The sequence below is a fragment of the Monodon monoceros genome, unplaced genomic scaffold (genome assembly GCF_005190385.1).
Source record: "Monodon monoceros isolate NGI ecotype Baffin Bay Population unplaced genomic scaffold, NGI_Narwhal_1 Super_Scaffold_18, whole genome shotgun sequence".
Taxonomy (NCBI): Eukaryota; Metazoa; Chordata; class Mammalia; order Artiodactyla; family Monodontidae; genus Monodon; species Monodon monoceros.
Window position 1 is genome coordinate 164,768,847 of NW_021703774.1, and position 19,964 is coordinate 164,788,810.

The 19,964-nt window shown below is 38.7% G+C and overlaps 1 protein-coding gene across 7 annotated transcripts in view; it reads left to right on the forward strand.

Moving 5' to 3' along the window:
- Nucleotides 1–19,964, forward strand: part of EIF4G3 (eukaryotic translation initiation factor 4 gamma 3) — a 367,450-nt gene that overhangs the window by 525 nt on the left and 346,961 nt on the right. For 6 of the 7 annotated variants that reach the window (XM_029228364.1, XM_029228362.1, XM_029228365.1 and 3 more), the window contains exon 1: nucleotides 41–136. Coding sequence is in view for 1 of the 7 variants with exons in the window: in XM_029228369.1 (XP_029084202.1) it covers nucleotides 1–136 (136 nt within the window). In the remaining 6 variants the exon portion in view is untranslated. Of the gene's footprint in view, nucleotides 137–19,964 lie in introns of all 7 variants that reach the window. The other variant, XM_029228369.1, reaches the window with a different exon arrangement.

Here is a 19,964-nt window from a genome sequence, read left to right on the forward strand (position 1 = left end):
CAGCAGCGGTACCGCCTCCTCACCCGGCGGCGGCGGCGGCGGCGGCGGCGGCGGCGGCGGCAGCGGCGGCGGCAGCGGCGGCAGCGGCCCCTCCTCACCCGAACATCAGGGCCCTCCAGACCCAGGCGCCCCAACAGTATCCTTTTCACCTTCCTGCCGGCCCTTCGGCTCTCTTCGCTGCAGACCAGGGGGGCTGTGGCCCCTCCGGGGACTCTCCTGCCGGCAGCTACTGCCCACAGGGAAGGGGCTGCTCCTCCAGGCCACGCACCCGGCTTGGCCGGAGCTTTTGGGGTGCCCCGGCAGCAGCACTACGGGGCACCCCCGGACCCTCTGCACTACTGCGAAAAGTAGCTCCATCGGCCTTGCTTCTGCAGCCCTTCCCTTTTGGAGCTGGGGGACCCTTCCCCCCCCCGCCCCCCCCCCCCCAAACCCCCCCCCCCCCCCCTTTATTAGGCCGAATTTGCTGGTGCCTGTGACCAGCCCTGCAGGGAAGGCTTTTCTCTGTTGTGAGGACTACACCCTCCTCATCTCCCTTCAGCTCCCCCTGCAGCGGGGCATGGTGGGCTTCTCTAATTATTATTATTAATACATAATAAACTCTATTGGTAAATTTCCTGTATGAAACTAAACTCAGCTCGTTCCTGAGGTAAGTTGGATTTTAAATCTACGGTGAAATTTTGCAGAAAGCACTCCCTCTGGGTAGTGTTTTTTAGCGATTGGGGGAGTTGTGGTTTGTGGTGGAACGCGATCTAGGGAGGAAATGTTAAACCGGACGCTTCCCTGCGTTTGACCTTTTTAAAGGAAGAGGAAATTAACAGACATTACCCATCACCCCCAAAAGTCTCACTTCTTGGAAGGCTTGTGTTATGCTGAATATTTTTAAAGGGCTTTCAGTTACTCTTCATAGGCCTGATGTCCAGAGGGTACCAGGGACCCTGAAGGAGAGTCTAGTATTGAATGTGTCTTAATTTCATGTTACTTGCTTGATTGTAGAATTTTTGGACAGCTTTGATTAAAAAGACTTGGTGACGAGGTATTTTAGTTAAAAACCAGCCGGTGAAGGTAAAACATTGAGTTCATGAATTTCACGGAGACTTAGAAAGGCATTATTAGCTACCTTAGAATAACATTTCATCATCCATCCCTCCCCCCAATCCGTTGTATTTGTGTAAATCAATAAATAATCATTGGATGTTAGATGTGTTTTTGTATTTGTGTCATCGTGTGTTTGACTTTTAGAGAGAGTAGGGTATTTGAGCAAGTGAGAAGCTAACTGCTGTGAGGTCCACAGATTATTTCACAGTCTGTAGTTTGATTCTTGTCTGTGTCCATTGCTTTGAGAAGGGGAAGGTATCTCCCTTCTAGAGTCATTCCAGGTCATCGTTTTGGTTTCTGTCAAGTGCCATTTTCTCTGTTCTTTGAATATTGTTAGTCCACATTTTTTCAATCCAAGCAGTGGTGGCGCAGAGTAAGATAAATTCCATTCCAGTGTCATGTGTGTACTGATTTCATAAGGTTGAACTGCAAGATTCTGTTCAATTAAGAATTGTTCACCAATGAGAATGGTTAGGGATTCCTAAGTGTTTGTTGCTCCTCGAAAACCTGGTTAGTTTTGATCAGTATCCCTAGTTGCTTTACTCTGGGGGAAGAAGTTTGGCTGATATGCCTACTTCAAGGTGGAATTCACTGCTGGATCTCTTAAACATATCTTGACTTAATGCTTTGTGAGTTTAAATTCCTTTTTAATTTCAGTTTTTTTTTTTTTCTGGTCTTGATTGCCCATATTTGGTTAGGGCTCTAAGTTTCTATACTGCGCCACCAAGTAAATTATTCCTTACCTGCATCTTGGAGCTGTTTTGGAAATTAAATGAAAGGAGGTCCATAGTTATGTGTTCTTGACTACAGAATGATAAGTAAGGACTTGAGTACTGAATATGACAGTGCTTGGTGAATTTGGTGGTGTTACTTGGACACAAAGAGCTGTGACTTGAGTGCTTCAAGTGTACTTTTTCTCAGCGCATTTCACAAAGGAAGGACTTATAAAAGTTGTGAGTTGGTTGCAACATAAAAGTAGTTACTACTACTGCAACAGTTGTTAAAGGGGATTTAAGATGTAATTTCTAGTGGAAATAACTTTTATACCTGTACGTAGTAATATAGGATACTTGGTTTTATGTGGCTTTAAGTTTTTACTTTGCCTCATGTCATCGAAGTAAGATTAAATTTTCTTCTTGATGTATTTCACAATTCTATTATCTTCTCTTTGCTTTACACATTGAAAGGTTACAAACTGCTAAAATCTAAAAGCTTGTATAGTAAATGAAGTGTAGATTACAGATTTCATTAGAACATACCAATGGTGAAATGTTATCAATGGTAATGGAGAATTGGTTAAAAATGGATTGAAATAGAGCAATTCTGCTTTTGTACACTGAGTGTGACTGAGTGTGGGAATTTGTATTTGTTTGATGAAACCACTTTCCAAACCACAAACCATTGTATATAAGTTGATACACATTGAAGCATTGAGACTGGAGTGCAAATTTGGAGTTGCTCTTTCTATGGCTTGATTAACTCTCCAGTTCCTCAAAATATACGGGTGCAGTTGTGTTTGAATTAATTTAATAAGTTCAGATAGTATTTTAAATTTGTAAAAATATTAGAGATTCATGTAACAAGATGTCCTTCATTTGTACTTAGGGTTCAAGTGACAAATCAGAAATGATAGTGAATTTGAATTTAAACGGAACCTGCTTAAGTAAGCATTGGTATGGCGTGGCAGGCTCATAAGGCCATTTCATGGAAAGACGCCTTTGACTGCTGAGAGGCAAGGGATGGGGCATGGCAGAGGGTGGGGATGAAAGAAGAAGATAAACCCTGATATAAAAAGTGCTAATGGCAAGGGAGAAATATGCTTAGAGTTTTATAACATAATCCAGTATGAATAGTTTATGAAATTGGCACTTTAGGATACTTGCCTTGAGATTTGCTCACCTCAGCTTCCCAGTATGAGGTTCCAAGAATCTCAGTAGTGATTCTTAACCTTTTCTGGGTAACAAACAACTTTGACATTTTGATGAAAGCTTGTAGATCCTCTCCACAGAAAATTGTACATGCATAGAAAATCTTGCTTACATTTTCAGGGAGTTCTTGGGTCCCCATTAAAAGCCTAATTCTTTAGATGGAAATTGCTCACCCTTGAGATAAAGATAAATGAGTTTGAATTCAGGTCCCCAAGTAGTTCTGACTTAAACAGAACAATTTTGCAGTCTGTTATGAATACACAGTGTTCTATTTATATGGAAAGACTTCAGGGTGTAATTTCTCTCAGGGCTGCTGACACTTCTGGGGAGTCTAGTTACTGTTTGGGGGGAGTTGGTTTGGTTAAGAAATCAGAGCAGTGGGTTCTTTAAAGGAACTAAATTTGGTAAAGGCCTGTGGTGACCCAAAAATGACTTGTGTCCTCAGCTATTTTGTCTTAGATATGACATATATTAAAAGCAAATATTCCCTTTTTTTTTTTTGGTATTACAGTTTTCCTTTTTTTGAGCTCTGTGTTGATTCTCAGTTTTGTAGGCTGAAGCTAATATTTGCTTTCTTCTTTTTTGCCTCTACCAAAGCTAAATCTGAATAATAATAGTGTTCATTTATTGAGTGCCTACTATTCTAGGAGCCATACATACATGATTTTATTTAATTCTCACAAGGACTGTAATAAGTCTGTATGTATTCCTCATCTGTAAAATACTGTCTGTATTTTACAGATGAGGAAACTAAAGTTCAGAGAAGTTAAGTAACATTCCCACAGTTGTCTCTCTAGTAAGTAGTGGACTGCAGTTCAGACCGTGGCTCCAAAGCTTATGAATGTCCTTTGTAGTATGCTGTGCTACTTCTTACCAAGTCTGCATGTGGAAGTGGAAGGAAGGATACCCTCCCGTATTTGATAGCTAGGGGAAGTCTGTATAAAGTAAAGGAGCTCTTTGGAGTAATCTAGAATGCACTGATGCTGCACCTTGTTTTAATTAGCTCATAGCCACACACTGCTAGACAAGTAGGTTATCTTTACCTCATTGAGTCTTAAAGCATAGGAATAGGCCTGCCACATTTGATTCAGTGCATGTTTCTGCTTGTTCAGATGTTAGCAAGGCCTCCAGCAAAATTCCTTTATAACTAGCAACTAGAACTCGGTAGCTGACGCAGTGGCCAGCAGTCTGTTTACTCCTAAGCCCCACCATCAACAAAGATGGATCTGTGCTTTGGGAGAGCAGATCCTCATCATCCTCTTCTAGCAAGGGAGAGAGGGAGACCAATGCAAGATGGAGATAAAGAAGGAAGAAAGTTAGATGCCTGAGGCACATCAGCTCACATCAGTCACATCCTGCTGCTACTCTCTGTCCTAGGCTTGTGGGTATTTTCTGTCAAACTGAGAATTTAAATTACCTAAGGACTGATATGGTGCTTTTCCACATTGGGGTTTCTGATAAGATTTTTACAAAACATCTGCTAAAAAATGTTTGAAACCCATGTTTTAAATCATAATAGGGTTGCTATTTGTATTGGAGCTTTAATCTAAGTGGCAAGTTTTAAAATTGTTCATTTATCCAGCACCTTCTGTGTGCCATACTCAGTGCTAGGTCTGGGGTTGAAATCTTTGCCCTCAAAGAACTTGGTCCAGACAGGTAAACGGACAGAATACCATGAGGCAAGTACAATAACTCTGCTATAAGAGCCTAGCCTGGGGGAAGGAGGAATTAGGGCTTCCTAGAAGAAATCTGAGCTAAATTAGAAGGATGAGTAAGAATTACCCAAGGTTTACCCAGAGCTTTCACCTTCTGCCTGCTGACTTTTCACAATTCCTTTGCTGTTGCTGCTGCATAGAAATTTAGTACTAAATGGCTTTCAGGCATGTTTCAGGTTTTTAGCAGGAGCAGAGAAGCTAGAAGGAGGTACCAGAGAACATGGTAATCAAAACACAATTGCTGTAGATTCAAAATATCTTCTGCATCATAATATGAGGAATCAGAGTATGAGAAGATATGTAACAGATCTGATCTCTGTGGTTGGTCCTTTCCTGGTCTGCTTCACACTCATCCCATAATACCCCCCTGCCCTTCTGGTATTAGACTTTGGCCGGAAAGCAGTACCTGCTGGCCTTAAAATATAGATTTTACTTGGTGTATTGAGAAGTCCACCTGATTTGGAGTAAAAAAAAAAATCTGGATTCAAGTTTGGCTTTTCCTTTTTTTTTTTTTTTTTTTTTTTGCGGTACGCGGGCCTCTCACTGTTGTGGCCTCTCCCATTGTGGAGCACAGGCTCCGGACGTGCAGGCTCAACGGCCATGGCTCACGGGCCCAGCCGCTGCGTGGCATGTGGGATCTTCCCGGACCGGGGCACGAACCCATGTCCCCTGCATCGGCAGGCGGACTCTCAACCACTGTGCCACCAGGGAAGCCCTGGCTTTTCCATTTTAATGTGTTATCTTGGACTAGTCACATAACTACTTTGGGCATCAGTTTCCCCTTCTCTAAAACGAAGGGGTAAGACTAGTTTATAGTTTACAGAGTGATACTCTTGAATTGTAATGGCTTTTAACTCTGAAGATTATGGTTTGAGGTTTGTTTTGTTCTTGCAAGTAGGCGGGAAGGATTTATAGAGACCTATTAATGGTTTCTTAGTTTGTCTGATGGTCAGTGACACGTTTCTGTGGTGACTTACTGATACTAGAGGCATTCTGACGTGGATCATAGGGAAGGCAGCTTGCTCATATGAGAAGAAACCTCTGGTTTTTGTTTTATTAATGTTAGATTTAGCCAAACAGACTGAAATACTTCTGTGATTTTAGTAGTGAAGACTATATGGTCTGTGGTGGGATGGCTTGAGGCTGTAAAATAAGGTTGCCACCATGGTCAGATGCTGCCTTGCTCTGGGTGATGATCCAGTTAGTTCATTTATGAGGTATGAGGGAAAGTAAGTTCTGAAGTAAACTCCTGTGATGAGAAGATCTATTTTTACTTTAGGAATAATACTTCGAGCTAATATAATACGAAATGAAGTATTTCCTGATTATTAGGTAGGCGCCTGACTTCAAGTAATGTGTAAACTGCAGGTGAGATTTACATGGATAAAATATTGCAGGATCCCAAGATACTTCTGAATTCTCAATTGGTTCCTAGTTCTTTGGCTTGCTGCCAACCAGAAGTTTTTCACTCTCCTGTACTCTTAACTGAAATTTGAGATAGTTTGAACTATTTAAAGTACATTTGAAATTTGTCAGTTTTTATGATCTTTATTAACTAGTAGTTGTTTTGTACTTTTTTGAGCCCTGTGTGTGTGTTTCCTGACTCTTCTGAGACATTAAATTTTATCTGTAGAGAATGTAAACTCCATAAAGGCAGAGATTTTTGTCGCTTTTGTTCACTATTGAATTGCTAGCACCTATAACAGTGCTTGGCAGGCAGTAGGAAGTCTATAAGTATTTGTTGAATGAAATGTTGATTAAGTTAGAGTCGAGGAATCAGTTTTTTTTTTTTTTTTTTGAGGAATCAGTTTAAGATAAGTTTTGGAGTAATAGAGATGGCATCACAACACACTTTTCGCACTCAAAGCTGCCCTAAATTGTTTGCACTGATGTGTAATTGAATTGAAAATAGTTTCATAATTTCCTTTGAGATGGCATAAGCATTGACCCAGTTTACATAGCCTTCTAAAATGGCTGGGTTACATTTGAAGTATAGATACCGAGGATTAGAATTTGTATAAAGGCCAAGGAGAAAAAACATTTATAGTCAAATGTAACTATTAACATTTTTGTTTTATAATTATGAGTAACACATCATCAATTCAGAAAATTTTTAAATATGGAAAAGTAGAAAGTCAGTCATAATCTTAACACATAGAGATAACCACTGTTTAACATTTTGGTTTATTTCTTGTCCTTTTTTCTATGGACTTTAATTTTAATGGACTTAAAATCTGCCCTTTTTTGTAACATAACTTAAGGTTAAATTACATACAGTTTTGTATCTTGCTTATTTTGTTACTGAACTATCTGCCAGCAGAAACTACTTTTTGAATAGTTTTATTCTTCATCAATTTGGAATGAACTATTTTTGTTTCTTTGGAAAGGTCTTCTTTCACCTTTGGCTTGTAGCTCAGAAGTTATCACTGCACATTAGAAAGAGAAGGGCTGAAACCTTTATTGAGAAGTCAGACATTTTTGACTTGTTGTGCCTATAATGTTTTGCATTATTTATGACATTAAAACTTGATCTAACTTCACAGATTTTCCCCCCTACAGTTACGTACATTTAAAAAATTATTCCTTTGAATCCATCTTCATCCATATATTCAATCATACTTAAAAAAGACGTGGCCAGGGTGGTATTTGCTAGTTATGAATTGTATGCATGTGTTATATTGCCTTGATTCCTTTAATTGGTTTTCAACAAACGTTGGTATTATATGGAGTGATTGAGGAGGGAGGAAAAGACCATATGTGGTCTCATGTGGAGTTAGGGAAATAAGATTGAAGCATGGGAACAAACAGAATTTTGGAATAACAAGGGGGAAAACTAGGTGGCAGTAGAAATAAGTACAGCCAGTTTTGAGCCAGAATACAGTATTTTTACATTGAGAATGGAAAGGACTGAACCTTAAAGATAGAATGGAGGAATGTAAGAAGGAAAGGGTGACTCCTGACTCTTTCTAGACCCTAGAAGATAGCGTATAAAAAACAGAATTTGAGCTGAAAGATGAATTTTTAAAAAATTAAAAAGAAGAGTTTAAGACTGTAGTCAGGGTTTGGTTCGGCAGAGAGGAATGAATTGTGGTGAGTGGGTGATCAGCATGAACAAAGATTTGGGCCTGAAATAATGGATCTGGATTCTAGAGGACTTTGAATGAATAAGAGAAGAGGTTAGACCTCACTTGTGTAAAACCATTGCTCTTTTTTTTTGGACAGCTTTATTGAGATATAATTTGCATACCATACAAGCCACCCATTTACAGTGTACAGTTCAGTGGTTTTGAGTATATTCACAGAATACTGCAACCATCACCCTAGTAAATTTTAGAATATTTTCATCACTCCCAAAAGAAACCCATTAGACTCACCAGTCCCCCCCCCCCCCCCCCGCCAGTTCCCTAGGCAAGTACTAATCTACTTTCAGCCTATAGAGATTTGCCTATTCTGGACATTTCGTATAGGAATAATACAATATATGGTCTTTTGTGAGTGGTTTCTCTCACTTTGCATAATTTTTTTGTGGTTCATCTATGTTGTAGCGTGTTGTGCGGTACGCGGGCCTCTCACTGCCGTGGCCTCTCCCGTTGCGGAGCACAGGCTCCGGACGCGCAGGCTCAGCGGCCATGGCTCACAGGCCCAGCCGCTCTGCGGCATGTGGGATCTTCCTGGACCGGGGCACGAACCCACATCCCCTGCATCGGCAGGTGGACTCTCAACCACTGTGCCACCAGGGAAGCCCTGTAGCGTGTTTTAGAACCTTTTTTTTTAAATTGTCGGAGAATATTCCAAGTATTACATTTTTTTCATTCATCTGTTGATGGACGTTTGGGTGGTTTAAACTTTTTTACTATTATGAATAATTATGCTATGAATGTTTTTGTGTGGATGTATGTTTTCATTTCTCTTGAGTATATACCTAAGAGTACAGTTGCTGGGTTTTATGAGGTAACTCCATGTTGATTAACTGCCAAACTGTTTTCCAAAGTGACTACCGTTTTACATTCCTACCAGCAAAAGATGAATGTTCCAACACTTGGCATTGTATATGTCTTTTTGATTATAGGCCGTTCTAGTGGGTGTGAAGTAGTATCTCAGTGTGGTTTTGATTTGCTTTTCCTTGATGACTAATGATGTTGTGCATCTTTTTGTGGGCTTATTGGCCATTTGTCTTTGGAGAAATGTCTGCTCAAATCCTTTGCCCAGTTTTTAGCTTGGTTGTCTTTTTATTATTGAGTTGTAAGAGTTCTTTATATATTCTGGATACAAGTCCCTTTTCAGATATAACATTTGCAAATATTCTTTCCCATTCAGTGGGTCATCTTTTCACTTTTCACCCTCTGAAGCAGAAAAGTTTTTAATTTTGCTGAAGTCCAATTTATGTTTTTCTTTTGTCACTTGCGCTTTCATATTGTGTCTGAGAAGGCTTTGACTAATTCAAGGTCATGAAGATTTACTTCTTTGTTTACTTCTAAGAGTTTATAATTTTAGCTTGTACATTTAAGTCTCTGATCCATTTTGAGTTAATTTTTGTGTATGATGTTAAGTAGGGGGTTCAAGTTTATTTTGCATTTGGATATCCAGTTGTTTCAGTGCTATTTGTTGAAAAGACTGTTCTTTCCTCATTGAATTGTCTTGGCACTTTGTCAAAAATCAATTGCATTTCTTTCTTTTTTTTTTTGGGAAACTGGTGATGAAAACAGTAGTTTTGAAGATTTATTTGGTTGAAGTGTGCAAGTTGAAATAAGAAACAGGAAAGATTAGGAGAGTAGGAATGGCATCACAGAACTATGTGTAAGGTTTTATAATCCATTAAATGTTTGAGATTTAGTGAGGTGTGCTAATTTTTAATGACTTATTGAATAAACAGACTTTGACCATTTCTTCCTTTTGTATAATGCCTAGAACTATTCAAAAGAGATTTTGCCTGCTTCTATTATTAAGATAATTCCTATTAGGCAGTGATAATTTTGTAAGAAGTAAAGTATGGGCATTTGACTACTTTGCTGTCCTGTGAAGAATTGAAATTGTAAGTTCCAAATTCTTGGGTTATTGTATTTCACATAGAATGTTAGTTCTGCCTAAATCATTTATGTAATTTTCAAGTTAAATTTGATTTTTTTTATTTATTAGGTTATACCCTCAGTCTATGCTAATGTTTCTTTATATTATTATAAAGAAACAAAATAGAGAAATACTGCTAATCTCTAACAGGATTCTTTTTACTATTTAGGAAAAGACCACATTAAAGAAGAGGCTCTGTATAACCTTTCAAGTCTGATAAAAACAGGGTTTATTTGCTTTGGATGAAGATTTTCCACACACAGGAAACTTCTTCAGTGACTTGAAATATTACAGTGTGGGAATGGGGTTGCTGATTTTTAAAGATTATGTCTGTCTACTTTTTAAGTTTTATAAATTACTATGCATATCTTTAGCTTAGCTCTTACTAAATATGCAAAGGAAGTGGGTCTTAATTAACCTAAATGTAGAATTTTAAGGACATCAACACCTTGTTAATATTGTTGAGTCTTTGAGGCTAATATGTCATATTCAGCTGATACTTTCAATATTACATTGCTGATCTTTTTCAGAAATAATAGAATTTGGAACCAGTCCAACTTCCTGAGGTGACTGCTGTTTCAAAAGCATACAGCAGAGTACTTAACCTTAGCTTATTACCTTTTATGCTGTGACTGGGTGAGTACTTCAATGTGGTACATTTTAGGCAAGGCAGTGAAAACTGAATGCTGCTCTGGAAAGTCAGTGATTTCATTCTTGACCTTTAAAAAATCATATTTAAAAAATTGAAGCATGTAAGTATGCATTAGCTTACTTTCGCATTACATAAGTCTACTTTGGGGATCTCCCCGTCCAACTTTCTGGCCCCCTCCCTCAGGGGCGTTTGTTCAGAGGCTAAGGGAAATGAGGATGACTTGCCTAAGCATCAAGTTTATGCCAGCTCAAACTGATTTGAGATCTTTAATAACATGAACTACTTTGACCTACTAGTAGGGTAACCGAAGATCCCCTTTCTCCTGTAATGGTCCTGGTTTGGATGGTAAAGTATAGGGTCATCCTACCTAGTAACCATTATATAGCTTAGAAAATTAGGCATCTTTATGCTATTTCTAGATATGTTACTAAAATGCTTTGTGAGGCAGCAAAACATTTTATATCCTTTGGTCCAACAATTTGTATTTTGTATTTGACCTTGTAGTTATTATAGAAGTCTTTGACATTAGCATGTCAACTAAGTAGGAACAAAGTATTGTCAGCTCCCTTTAAAAAAAAAAACAAAACTTGATTTGAACTAATTTTAGACTTGCAGAAAACCTGCCAAAATAGTAGGAAGAGTTCCCTTGTGTCTCTCACCTCCTTCCCCTACTGTTAGCATCTTCTTCCATAACCAGTATAATCATCAAGAACAGGAAATTACCATTGATACAGTATTTTCAGCTAAACTACAGACCTTATTAGAATTTTTACCAATTTTTCCACTATCCTTTTAGTTATTATTTTTCTTTAGTCTTTTCCAGTCTGTGTCTTTCCTTATCTTTCATGACCTTGATGCCTTTGAAGACTACCAGTCAGTTATTTTGTAGAATGTCCCTCAGTTTGGGTTGATTTGATGTTTTCTCATGATCAGAATGAGGTTATGAATTTTGGTAAGAATAGCAGAATGCATCCTTTCGTAGTGTATCATATCAAGAAGTTCGATAGTGTATCATACTAAGAAATTCCTGATGTCCGTATGTAATGGTTACTTTGATTACTTGGTTAGATTGGTGTCTGCATGGTGGGTCATTCTACTGCGGCGTTACTATCTTTCTCTTTGTAGTTGATAAATATCTTGTGGAAGACTTTGCAAATACTGTTTCTCCTCAGACTTTGGCCCACTAATTTCAGCAACTGGTGGATCTTAACATGCAACGTTTATTAAGTTTGTGGTTGCATAATTGGGGCTATTTCTCTCTTTCCTTCTACATTTATTAATTGTAATTCTGCTATGAGGAAGAGCTCTCCTCCATTTATTAATTTATTCTATTGTATATTTATATCATCACGGAGTCACGGATATGTATTATCATTATTTGTTTTGTTGCTCAGATTAATCCAACTTTGCCCATTAGGAGTTCCTTCAGATTGGCTTCTGTGTTTTTCTACCCAGCCACCAACCTGGTTTTTTTTTTTTTTTTTTTGCCACGCTGTGCAGCTTGCAGGATCTTAGTTCCCCCACCAGAGATTGAACCCAGGACCCTAGCAGTGAAAGTGAAAGAGTCCTAACCACTGGACTGCCAGGGAATTTTGCCCCCCCCCCCCTTTCTTTTTTAAAGCATTTCTTTACTTTCTGGCACCACGAGATGTTTCAGGTTCATACTGTATTTTTCTTGCCTCAATGCTCTGATCAGCCACTTCTCCAAGAAATCCTGACTCTTTTTATTGGAAAATGGTGTTAGTGACCAAGCTCTGGGCCGAGGTGTGTTCAGTGTTACTGGAATGTCATTGCTTCTAGGCCCTTTTGGCAGGCAAAATATATATATATATACTAACCCACTTGTATACACATTATCTGTATTTCTGTATTTGTGTATACATTAAAAACCACGAGTTTATACTAATAGCTCGAGTTCCACTGCAATGCCACCCAGTTTGTTTTAACATTCCCCTTTTCCTTATTTATTAAATATCTCCGATAATGAGAAACCTGGCTCTCATTATCTGTAATCTACTCAGCTAATTATAGTATACACATAAAAAGTTTGAGAATTGCTAACCCTATTCCTCTACTTTTAGTTTTGATTGTTTATTTTGGATATGTGAAACGTTACTCTGGTTCTAAGAGTCTGAGTTATATTAAAAAAAAAAAGATATACTCAGAGAAGTGTTACTTCTATCTCTGCTTCCCAGTTTCTCTTTCCCCCTTCTTTCCCACCTGTACCTGGAGGTAACCAATCTCTTAATTTCTGGTTTCTTTCCTGTATTTCTTTTATACAAATGAGTAGATACCTGTACATTTTCTTATATCCCTTTTCTTACATGAAGGTAGCCATGTGCTCGTGAATCCCCTGATTCCTTGAGTTGTAGTTTTCTCATCTGTAAAATAAGGAAAATAGTACGCCTCTCCTTTTCAAAGGGTTACGATAATGATTGAGATAATGAAAGAGAAAATGCTTTCTAAACTTTATGATGGCGTTTATAAGGCAACAGCATTAGTGGTTTCTGTCCAGGGAAGTGACTCGACTTATTTGACCTTGTGACACAGTACAAGAAGCTTTTGTTACTGTGAAACAATTTGAGAATTAAAACATAGTTTTTTTGTTGTTCTAATTTTTCATTTTTATTATTTTTACCAATTTTCAGTATGGTTTTAGGTTATCACAGCATATCATGTGTGATTACTTAATTTTTTATTTTTGAGCTTGGCCAGCATCTGAATTCTCCAAGAGTCAACGTTTTTAATTTGTATTAAAACTTGGTCAGATTTAAAACGTATTCCTTCTTCTGTTAGCAGAGTAGATAAAAGAAGGAAATGGGTAGAGGTTTTTGTTTTGTTTTTGCTTTGTTTTGCTCCCAGAGACTTGAATTTGAAGGGCTTTTTATGTTTAGGTTGTATTGGGAACTGCAGGTCCAGTGTCTTTACTTCATATCTAACAGTTTGATTTAGTCAGAAGATGTACGTATTTCACATTCTTTGAGTCTGCCTAAGAGTAAATTCTTTTGATGAGATTTGAGGTCAGAGACGTACTCTAGTTAACCCTGTGGAACCCATGGATAAACCACCTACATTGTTTTTTATTGTTGTTAAATTTTGAACGCCAAGTCTGATGAATTGTTTTACCTGAAGGAGCTTAACTGAAATAGAAATTTAGTCATTAAAAGTTACAGTTCATATGCACTTTAAAAATCACAGCCCCAGGCTTCCCTGGTGGCGCAGTGGTTGAGAGTCCGCCTGCCGATGCAGGGGACACGGGTTCGTGCCCCGGTCTGGGAGGATCCCACATGCTGCGGAGTGGCTGGGCCTGTGAGCCATGGCCGCTCAGCCTGCGCGTCCGGAGCCTGTGCTCTGCAACGGGAGAGGCCACACAGTGAGAGGCCTGCGTACCGCAAAAAAAAAACAAAAAAAAATCACAACCCCCTTTCTTCAATTAACCGTATATTTATCACGGAGTCTAGGTACAAAAAGTCTGCATACATTTAGTGAAATTAAGGCTTTGGTCTGTTCATAGGAGTACTGTGTGTGAAAATGAGTGTCAGTGGTAAGGACAGCTGTGAGAAGCCTCCAACTGTCAGATGGCAAAATAGCCTTCACACACATACTGCTGGTCACTCTTTCTAATTTTTCTCAGAATATTTGGAGAGGCAAGTCATGTTTCTTTTGTATTCCAGAAACATATTTGTGAAAATAGCTTAGTTGCTATTCAACTGAATGGAAGGTTATGGTAAGGTTAGGATGCTCAAGGGAGAAGGAAAGAACTAATGGAATCTTGAGAAAAGAATAAGAAGTAGAACAGGGAAGGGAAATATTGGTCATTGTTTTGATACCACAGGTTAAGCTAAAAGTGCCTGAGGCTTAGTAGACACACAATCATTGTTTATTAAATGAACAAAGGAGCAAGTTTTATTAAATAATAGTACCTGCTAGCTGTTGAAGGAGATACAAAAGAAACCTGAAATGTGCTCTCTGCCTCTTATGTACTCTAGTCAAACAGTTAAAAATTTAAGGTGCTCTCTGAATGGAGGTGAGAGATCAGTGAGAACTAGAGGAATAGGAAGTAAGATTTGGGTAGATGTAAGGGGAAGGACATTTGCAGTTTATTTATTTATTTAGCTAGCTAGCTGTGCTGGGTCTTAGTTGCCGTATGTGGGATCTTCTAGTTGCGGTGTGCGGGGTCTTCAGTTGCGGCATGCAGGATCTTCAGTTGCAGCATGCAAACTCTTAGTTGTGGCATGTGGGATCTAGTTCCCTGACCAGGGATTGAACCCAGGCCCCCTGGTTTGGGAGCGTGGAGTCTTAGCCACTGGACCACCAGGGAAGTCCCAGGACAATTACAATTGAGGGAGGATACATTTATAGCAGTTAGAAAATGGTACATAGTATGTTTGGGGTAGTCAGAAGACCTGCTTGGCTGAAATGGAAAACATAGAATGTGCAGGACATGTGATAGTTTTGGAGACTTTTGGGTATTTAGCTTAATAATCTGTACTTTTATCTTGTAGCAGGTGGAAGTTTATTGAGGACTTAAGACCTGCTAACATGTTTGGTCATTACCGGAAGGTGAAGATTGTGCTGAATGGTTTGAGAGAGAGAGGAGGCATGGAGAGTATATGCTAGTTCCATTAAGGGTTTTCCAAGGTTTTACTGCAGCTCGTTGAGGCTAGAGGGAAGTGAAAAGTAAAGGATGGTCATATCATGAAAGCTATAAAAGAAAGAAAGATTTGACTGTCCTTGATAAAAGAAAGTAAAAAGTTAAAACTGACTCCAGGGCTTTGAGACTGGAAAATTATGTTGTCATTGATGGAGTAAGAAAGATGTAGGGTTTAATTTTATATCACATTTTGAGATAGTGGGCAGATAAATTCAGTTTAGGACATGTTGGATTTGAAATGAATGGAACGTCTTATTCATTTAACAAATGGAGATAACTGGACATGTTTGGAAATAGGGAGATGAAGGTCACATGAGCAGAAAGGGCTGGGAATACAAATATGTGAAAATATAAGCATAATGGAGAACATGAAGAGAAAAGCAAAGGTTCTAAGTCCATGCATTGTCCAGTGATTTGATGAAGATGATGAAACTGTAGAAAAAAGGAAGTGGCTGAGAGGAAAGAGAACCAAGAAAGCACAATCTTTTTATGCTTTCCTGGTTAGGTTCCCACTGGGCTTTAAGTAGCTGGAGAAAGTGACATTTAATACTTGACAGGTAGCCTTTTGATTTTTTAAAAAAAATAAATTTATTTATTTTTGGCTACGTTGGGTCTTTGTTGCTGTGCGTGGGCTTTCTCTAGTTGCATTGAGCGGGGGCTACTCTTTGTTGCGGTGCATGGGCTTCTCATTGTGGTGGCTTCTCTTGTTGCGGAGCACGGGATCTAGATGCACAGGCTTCAGTAGTTGTGGTACGCGGGCTCAGTAGTTGTAGCTCACGGGCTCTAGAGCACAGGCTTAGTAGTTGTGGCACACGGGCTTAGTTGCTCCGCGCATATGGAGTCTTCCCAGACCAGGGCTTGAACCCGTGTGCTGCCCTGCATTGACAGGCGGATTCTTAACCACTGCGCCACCAGGGAAGTCCTAGCCTTTTGATTTAACTCCAGACTCTGCTTAAGTAATTGTTGCTACGTTTAAGGAAGATTGGGGACTGAAGAGAAATTTCTTTCTCTTTCTTTGCAAGCCTGAAATTAGTCCTTGATGGGCTTTGGTTTGGGTAGTTATATTTAAATCTATACTTTTGCTTACTCTCTATAATAATGGCATATTTTATAATAAAAAGCTTTAAATATACTTAAGTCACATATGATCTACCTTGGCTACTCAAAAGCTGTTGTTATTGGGGTTCTGGGCTGCAGTTATTATGAAATCATTCATTTGAATTCACATTTTTAATAAAGGATTTTATATACTAATCAGGTATTAAGCATAGCATAATGAACTCAGTGTTACCACCCTTAACTGATACATTTCAAGAAGGAGAAAAGGAGCTGATGTCTTAGCCGGTTTTTGCCTCGTTATTGTGGACTCGTGTGTAATTTCTTAAGCTTTTTGAAATAGTGAAAATAGCTTGCGGTTGATGAATTTTTGTACCTAAGGAGTTTGGTTTACAAGTTGGGAACTGCTTTGTTAGTCCAGTATTTGTACCAGCTGGGAACTGGTGATTTGGCAAGCTGTTTCACAGGAACGTAGAACAAAGCAGAGATGGGATACTTTCTCCATAGGTTTTAAATAGAAATCTGTTTTTGGGACATCCGTGGCAGTGAGTCCAGTGATTAAGACACTGTGCTTCCACTGCAGGGGACATGGGTTCGATCCCTGGTCAGGGAACTAAGATCTCGCATGCCACATAGCACAGCCAAAAAAAAAAAAAAATCTGTTTTCTTGTTTATGTATCCCAGCTTAGTCATTCAGTAGATATTTACTGAGCACTGTGTCCTGGGCTAAGCACAGAGAAGTTAGAAATAAGTCATAGTCTTTGCCCTCAAGTTTACAGTCCTAATGCAGGAGGCAGATATGTAAGAGGGTAAGTAAACAGGAATCAGAAAGCACAGGACCCGTGAGAGCTCTGAGGGGGGTCACTTCACTTAAGGGGGTGGGTGGGAGAGAATTGGGAGGAATGAGGGAAGAAGCTTCCTGGAGAAGGGGATACTTCTAAACAATCTGGAAGGATGAATGAGCCATGCGAAAGATAGTGGTAGGACAGAGTATTTCAGCCATGAATCAGCACATACAGAGACTTAGGACAGTGAGAAATGACTTGTTCATCATTCCTGGAACAACAGTTTGGAGGGGAGAAGTGGATAATCAGAGGCCACAGAAAAGGGCTATATAAGCCATGCTAAGGAGCACAGATTTCACCCAGATGACAGTGAGGAGCAATCGAAGCTGTAGGCTGGGGAATGATGTGGCCAATTTGTGTTTTAGAAGGACCCTTCTGGAAGGTTGTTAGGCGGGAGGATCAGATTATATATTTTTAGTAAATAATTCAAATCCAAGATTGATACGTGAGTTATAATTTTTACTTGGGACTCTTAAGATAGGTTGTATATACTTTTCCTAAGGATGACTTTCAGTTCATTTACTTTTTTATCTGCAGTTTTCCAAATTTATGAATTATGTGTAGATATTTTTAAGAGACTTGGAGCTAGGTTAATTCATGGTTGTTACCAACCTGTATTTAAAGATAACTTGGACTTTATATATTTTAAAAAACACATGTAGTTGTGATTTAAGTTTTAGCCTTTGTTTACAGTTGGTGCATGGTTTGTAGCAGATTCATGGTGGATAGCTTGTAAGTTTATAGTTTAAAAGGGATATTGTCTTGGTACTCAAATAAAGGAACACTTAATAGTGAAAGTACCTCCTGACTAACAGGGCATCTTTTGTCATAGATATATATGTATTGTATATATCTATATCTCCTTGTTAGTTCAGCTAGGAATTTGAAATATTAGGTTAATTTGACTGCCTTTGAAATGAAAAGGGAAATTTTTAAGGTGTAATGCCCAGATGAGCCATGGATATGAAACTAGAAAGCAATTAGGAGTTGTTTCTCAGCCCAGTACTTTATTGGAAATCACAACTTTGAAAAATATATTTGGATAAAAGTTCTCCAGAGAGTGGGCATTGAGGGAACCTACCTCAACATAATAAAGGCCATATATGACAAATCCACAGACAACACTGTTCTCAATGGTGAAAACCTGAAACCATTTCCACTAATATCAGGAAAAAGACAACGTTGTCCACTCTCACCACTGTTAATTCAACATAGTTTTGGAAGTTTTAGCCACAGCAATCAGAGAAGAAGAAGAAATAAAAGGAATCCAAATCAGAAAAGAAGGAGTAAAGCTGTCACTGTTGCAGATGACATGATACTATACATAGAGAATTCTAAAGATGCTACTAGAATACTCCTAGAGCTAATCAATGAAATTGGTAAAGTAGGATGCAAAATTAGTGCACAGAAATCTCTTGCATTCCTATACACTAATGATGAGAACTCTGAAAGAGAAATTAAGGAAACGCTCCCATTTACCACTGCAACAAAAAGAATAAAATACCTAGGAATAAACCTACCTAAGGAGACAAAAGACCTGTATGTAGAAAACTAGAAGACATTGATGAAAGAAATTAAAGATGATACAAACAGATGGAGCGATTGGAAGATTCTTGGATTGGAAGAATCAATATTGTGAAAATGACTATACTACCCAAAGCAATCTACAGATTCAGTGTACTCCCTGTCAAACTTCCAATGGCATTTTTCACAGAACTAGAACAAAAAATTGCACAATTTGTATGGAAACACAAAAGACCCCGAATAGCCAAAGCAATCTTGAGAATGAAAAACGGAGCTGGAGGAATCAGGCTCCCTGACTTCAGACTATACTACAAAGCTACAGTAATCAAGACAGTAATGTACTGGCACAAAAACAGAAATATAGATCAATGGAACAGGCCAGAAGCCCAGAGATAAACCCACACACACATGGTCACCTTATTTTGATAAAGGAGGCAAGAATATACAGTGGAGAAAAGACAGCCTCTTCAGTAAGTGGTGCTGGGAAAACTGGACAGCTACATGTAAAAGAATGAAATTAAAACACTCCCTAACACCATACACAAAAATAAACTCAAAATGGATTAAAGACCTAAATTAAGGCCAGACATTATAAAACTCTTGGAGGAAAACACAGGAAGAACACTCTTTGAAGGAAGTGTGTTGCTGTGAAGTGTAAGTCACAGCAAGGTCTTTTTTGACCCACCTCCTAGAGTAATGGAAATAAAAACAAAAATAAACAAATGGGACCTAATGAAACGTAAAAGCTTTTGAACAGAAAAGGAAACTATAAACAAGACAAAAAGACAACCCTCAGAATGGGAGAAAATGTTTGCAAACAAATCACGAACAAAGGTTTAATCTCCAAAATATATAACAGCTCATGCAGCTCAATATTAAAAAAACAAACCACCCAGTCAAAAAATGGGCAGAAGACCTTAGTAGACATTTCTCCAAAAAAGACATACAGATGGCCAACAAACACATGAAAAGCTGCCCGACATCACTAATTATTAGAGAAATGCAAATCAAAACTATAATGAGGTATTACCTGACACCAGTCAGAATGGCCATCATCAAAAAATCTACAAAAAACAAATGCTGGAGAGGGTGTGGAGAAAGGGGAGCCCTCATGCATTGTTGGTGGGAATGTAAATTGATACAGCCACTCTGGAGAACAGTATGGAGATTCTTTAAAAAGCTAAAAATGGAATTAATATATGACCCAGCAATCCCACTACTGGGCATACCCAGGGAAAACCATAATTCAAGAAGACACATGAACCCCAGTGTTCATTGCAGCACTGTTTACAATAGCCAGGACATGGAAGCAACCTAAATGTCCCTCAACAGAGGAATGGATAAAGAAGATGTGGTATATATATATACAATGGAATATTACTCAACCTAAAAAGGAACGAAATTGGGTCATTTGTAGAGACATGGATG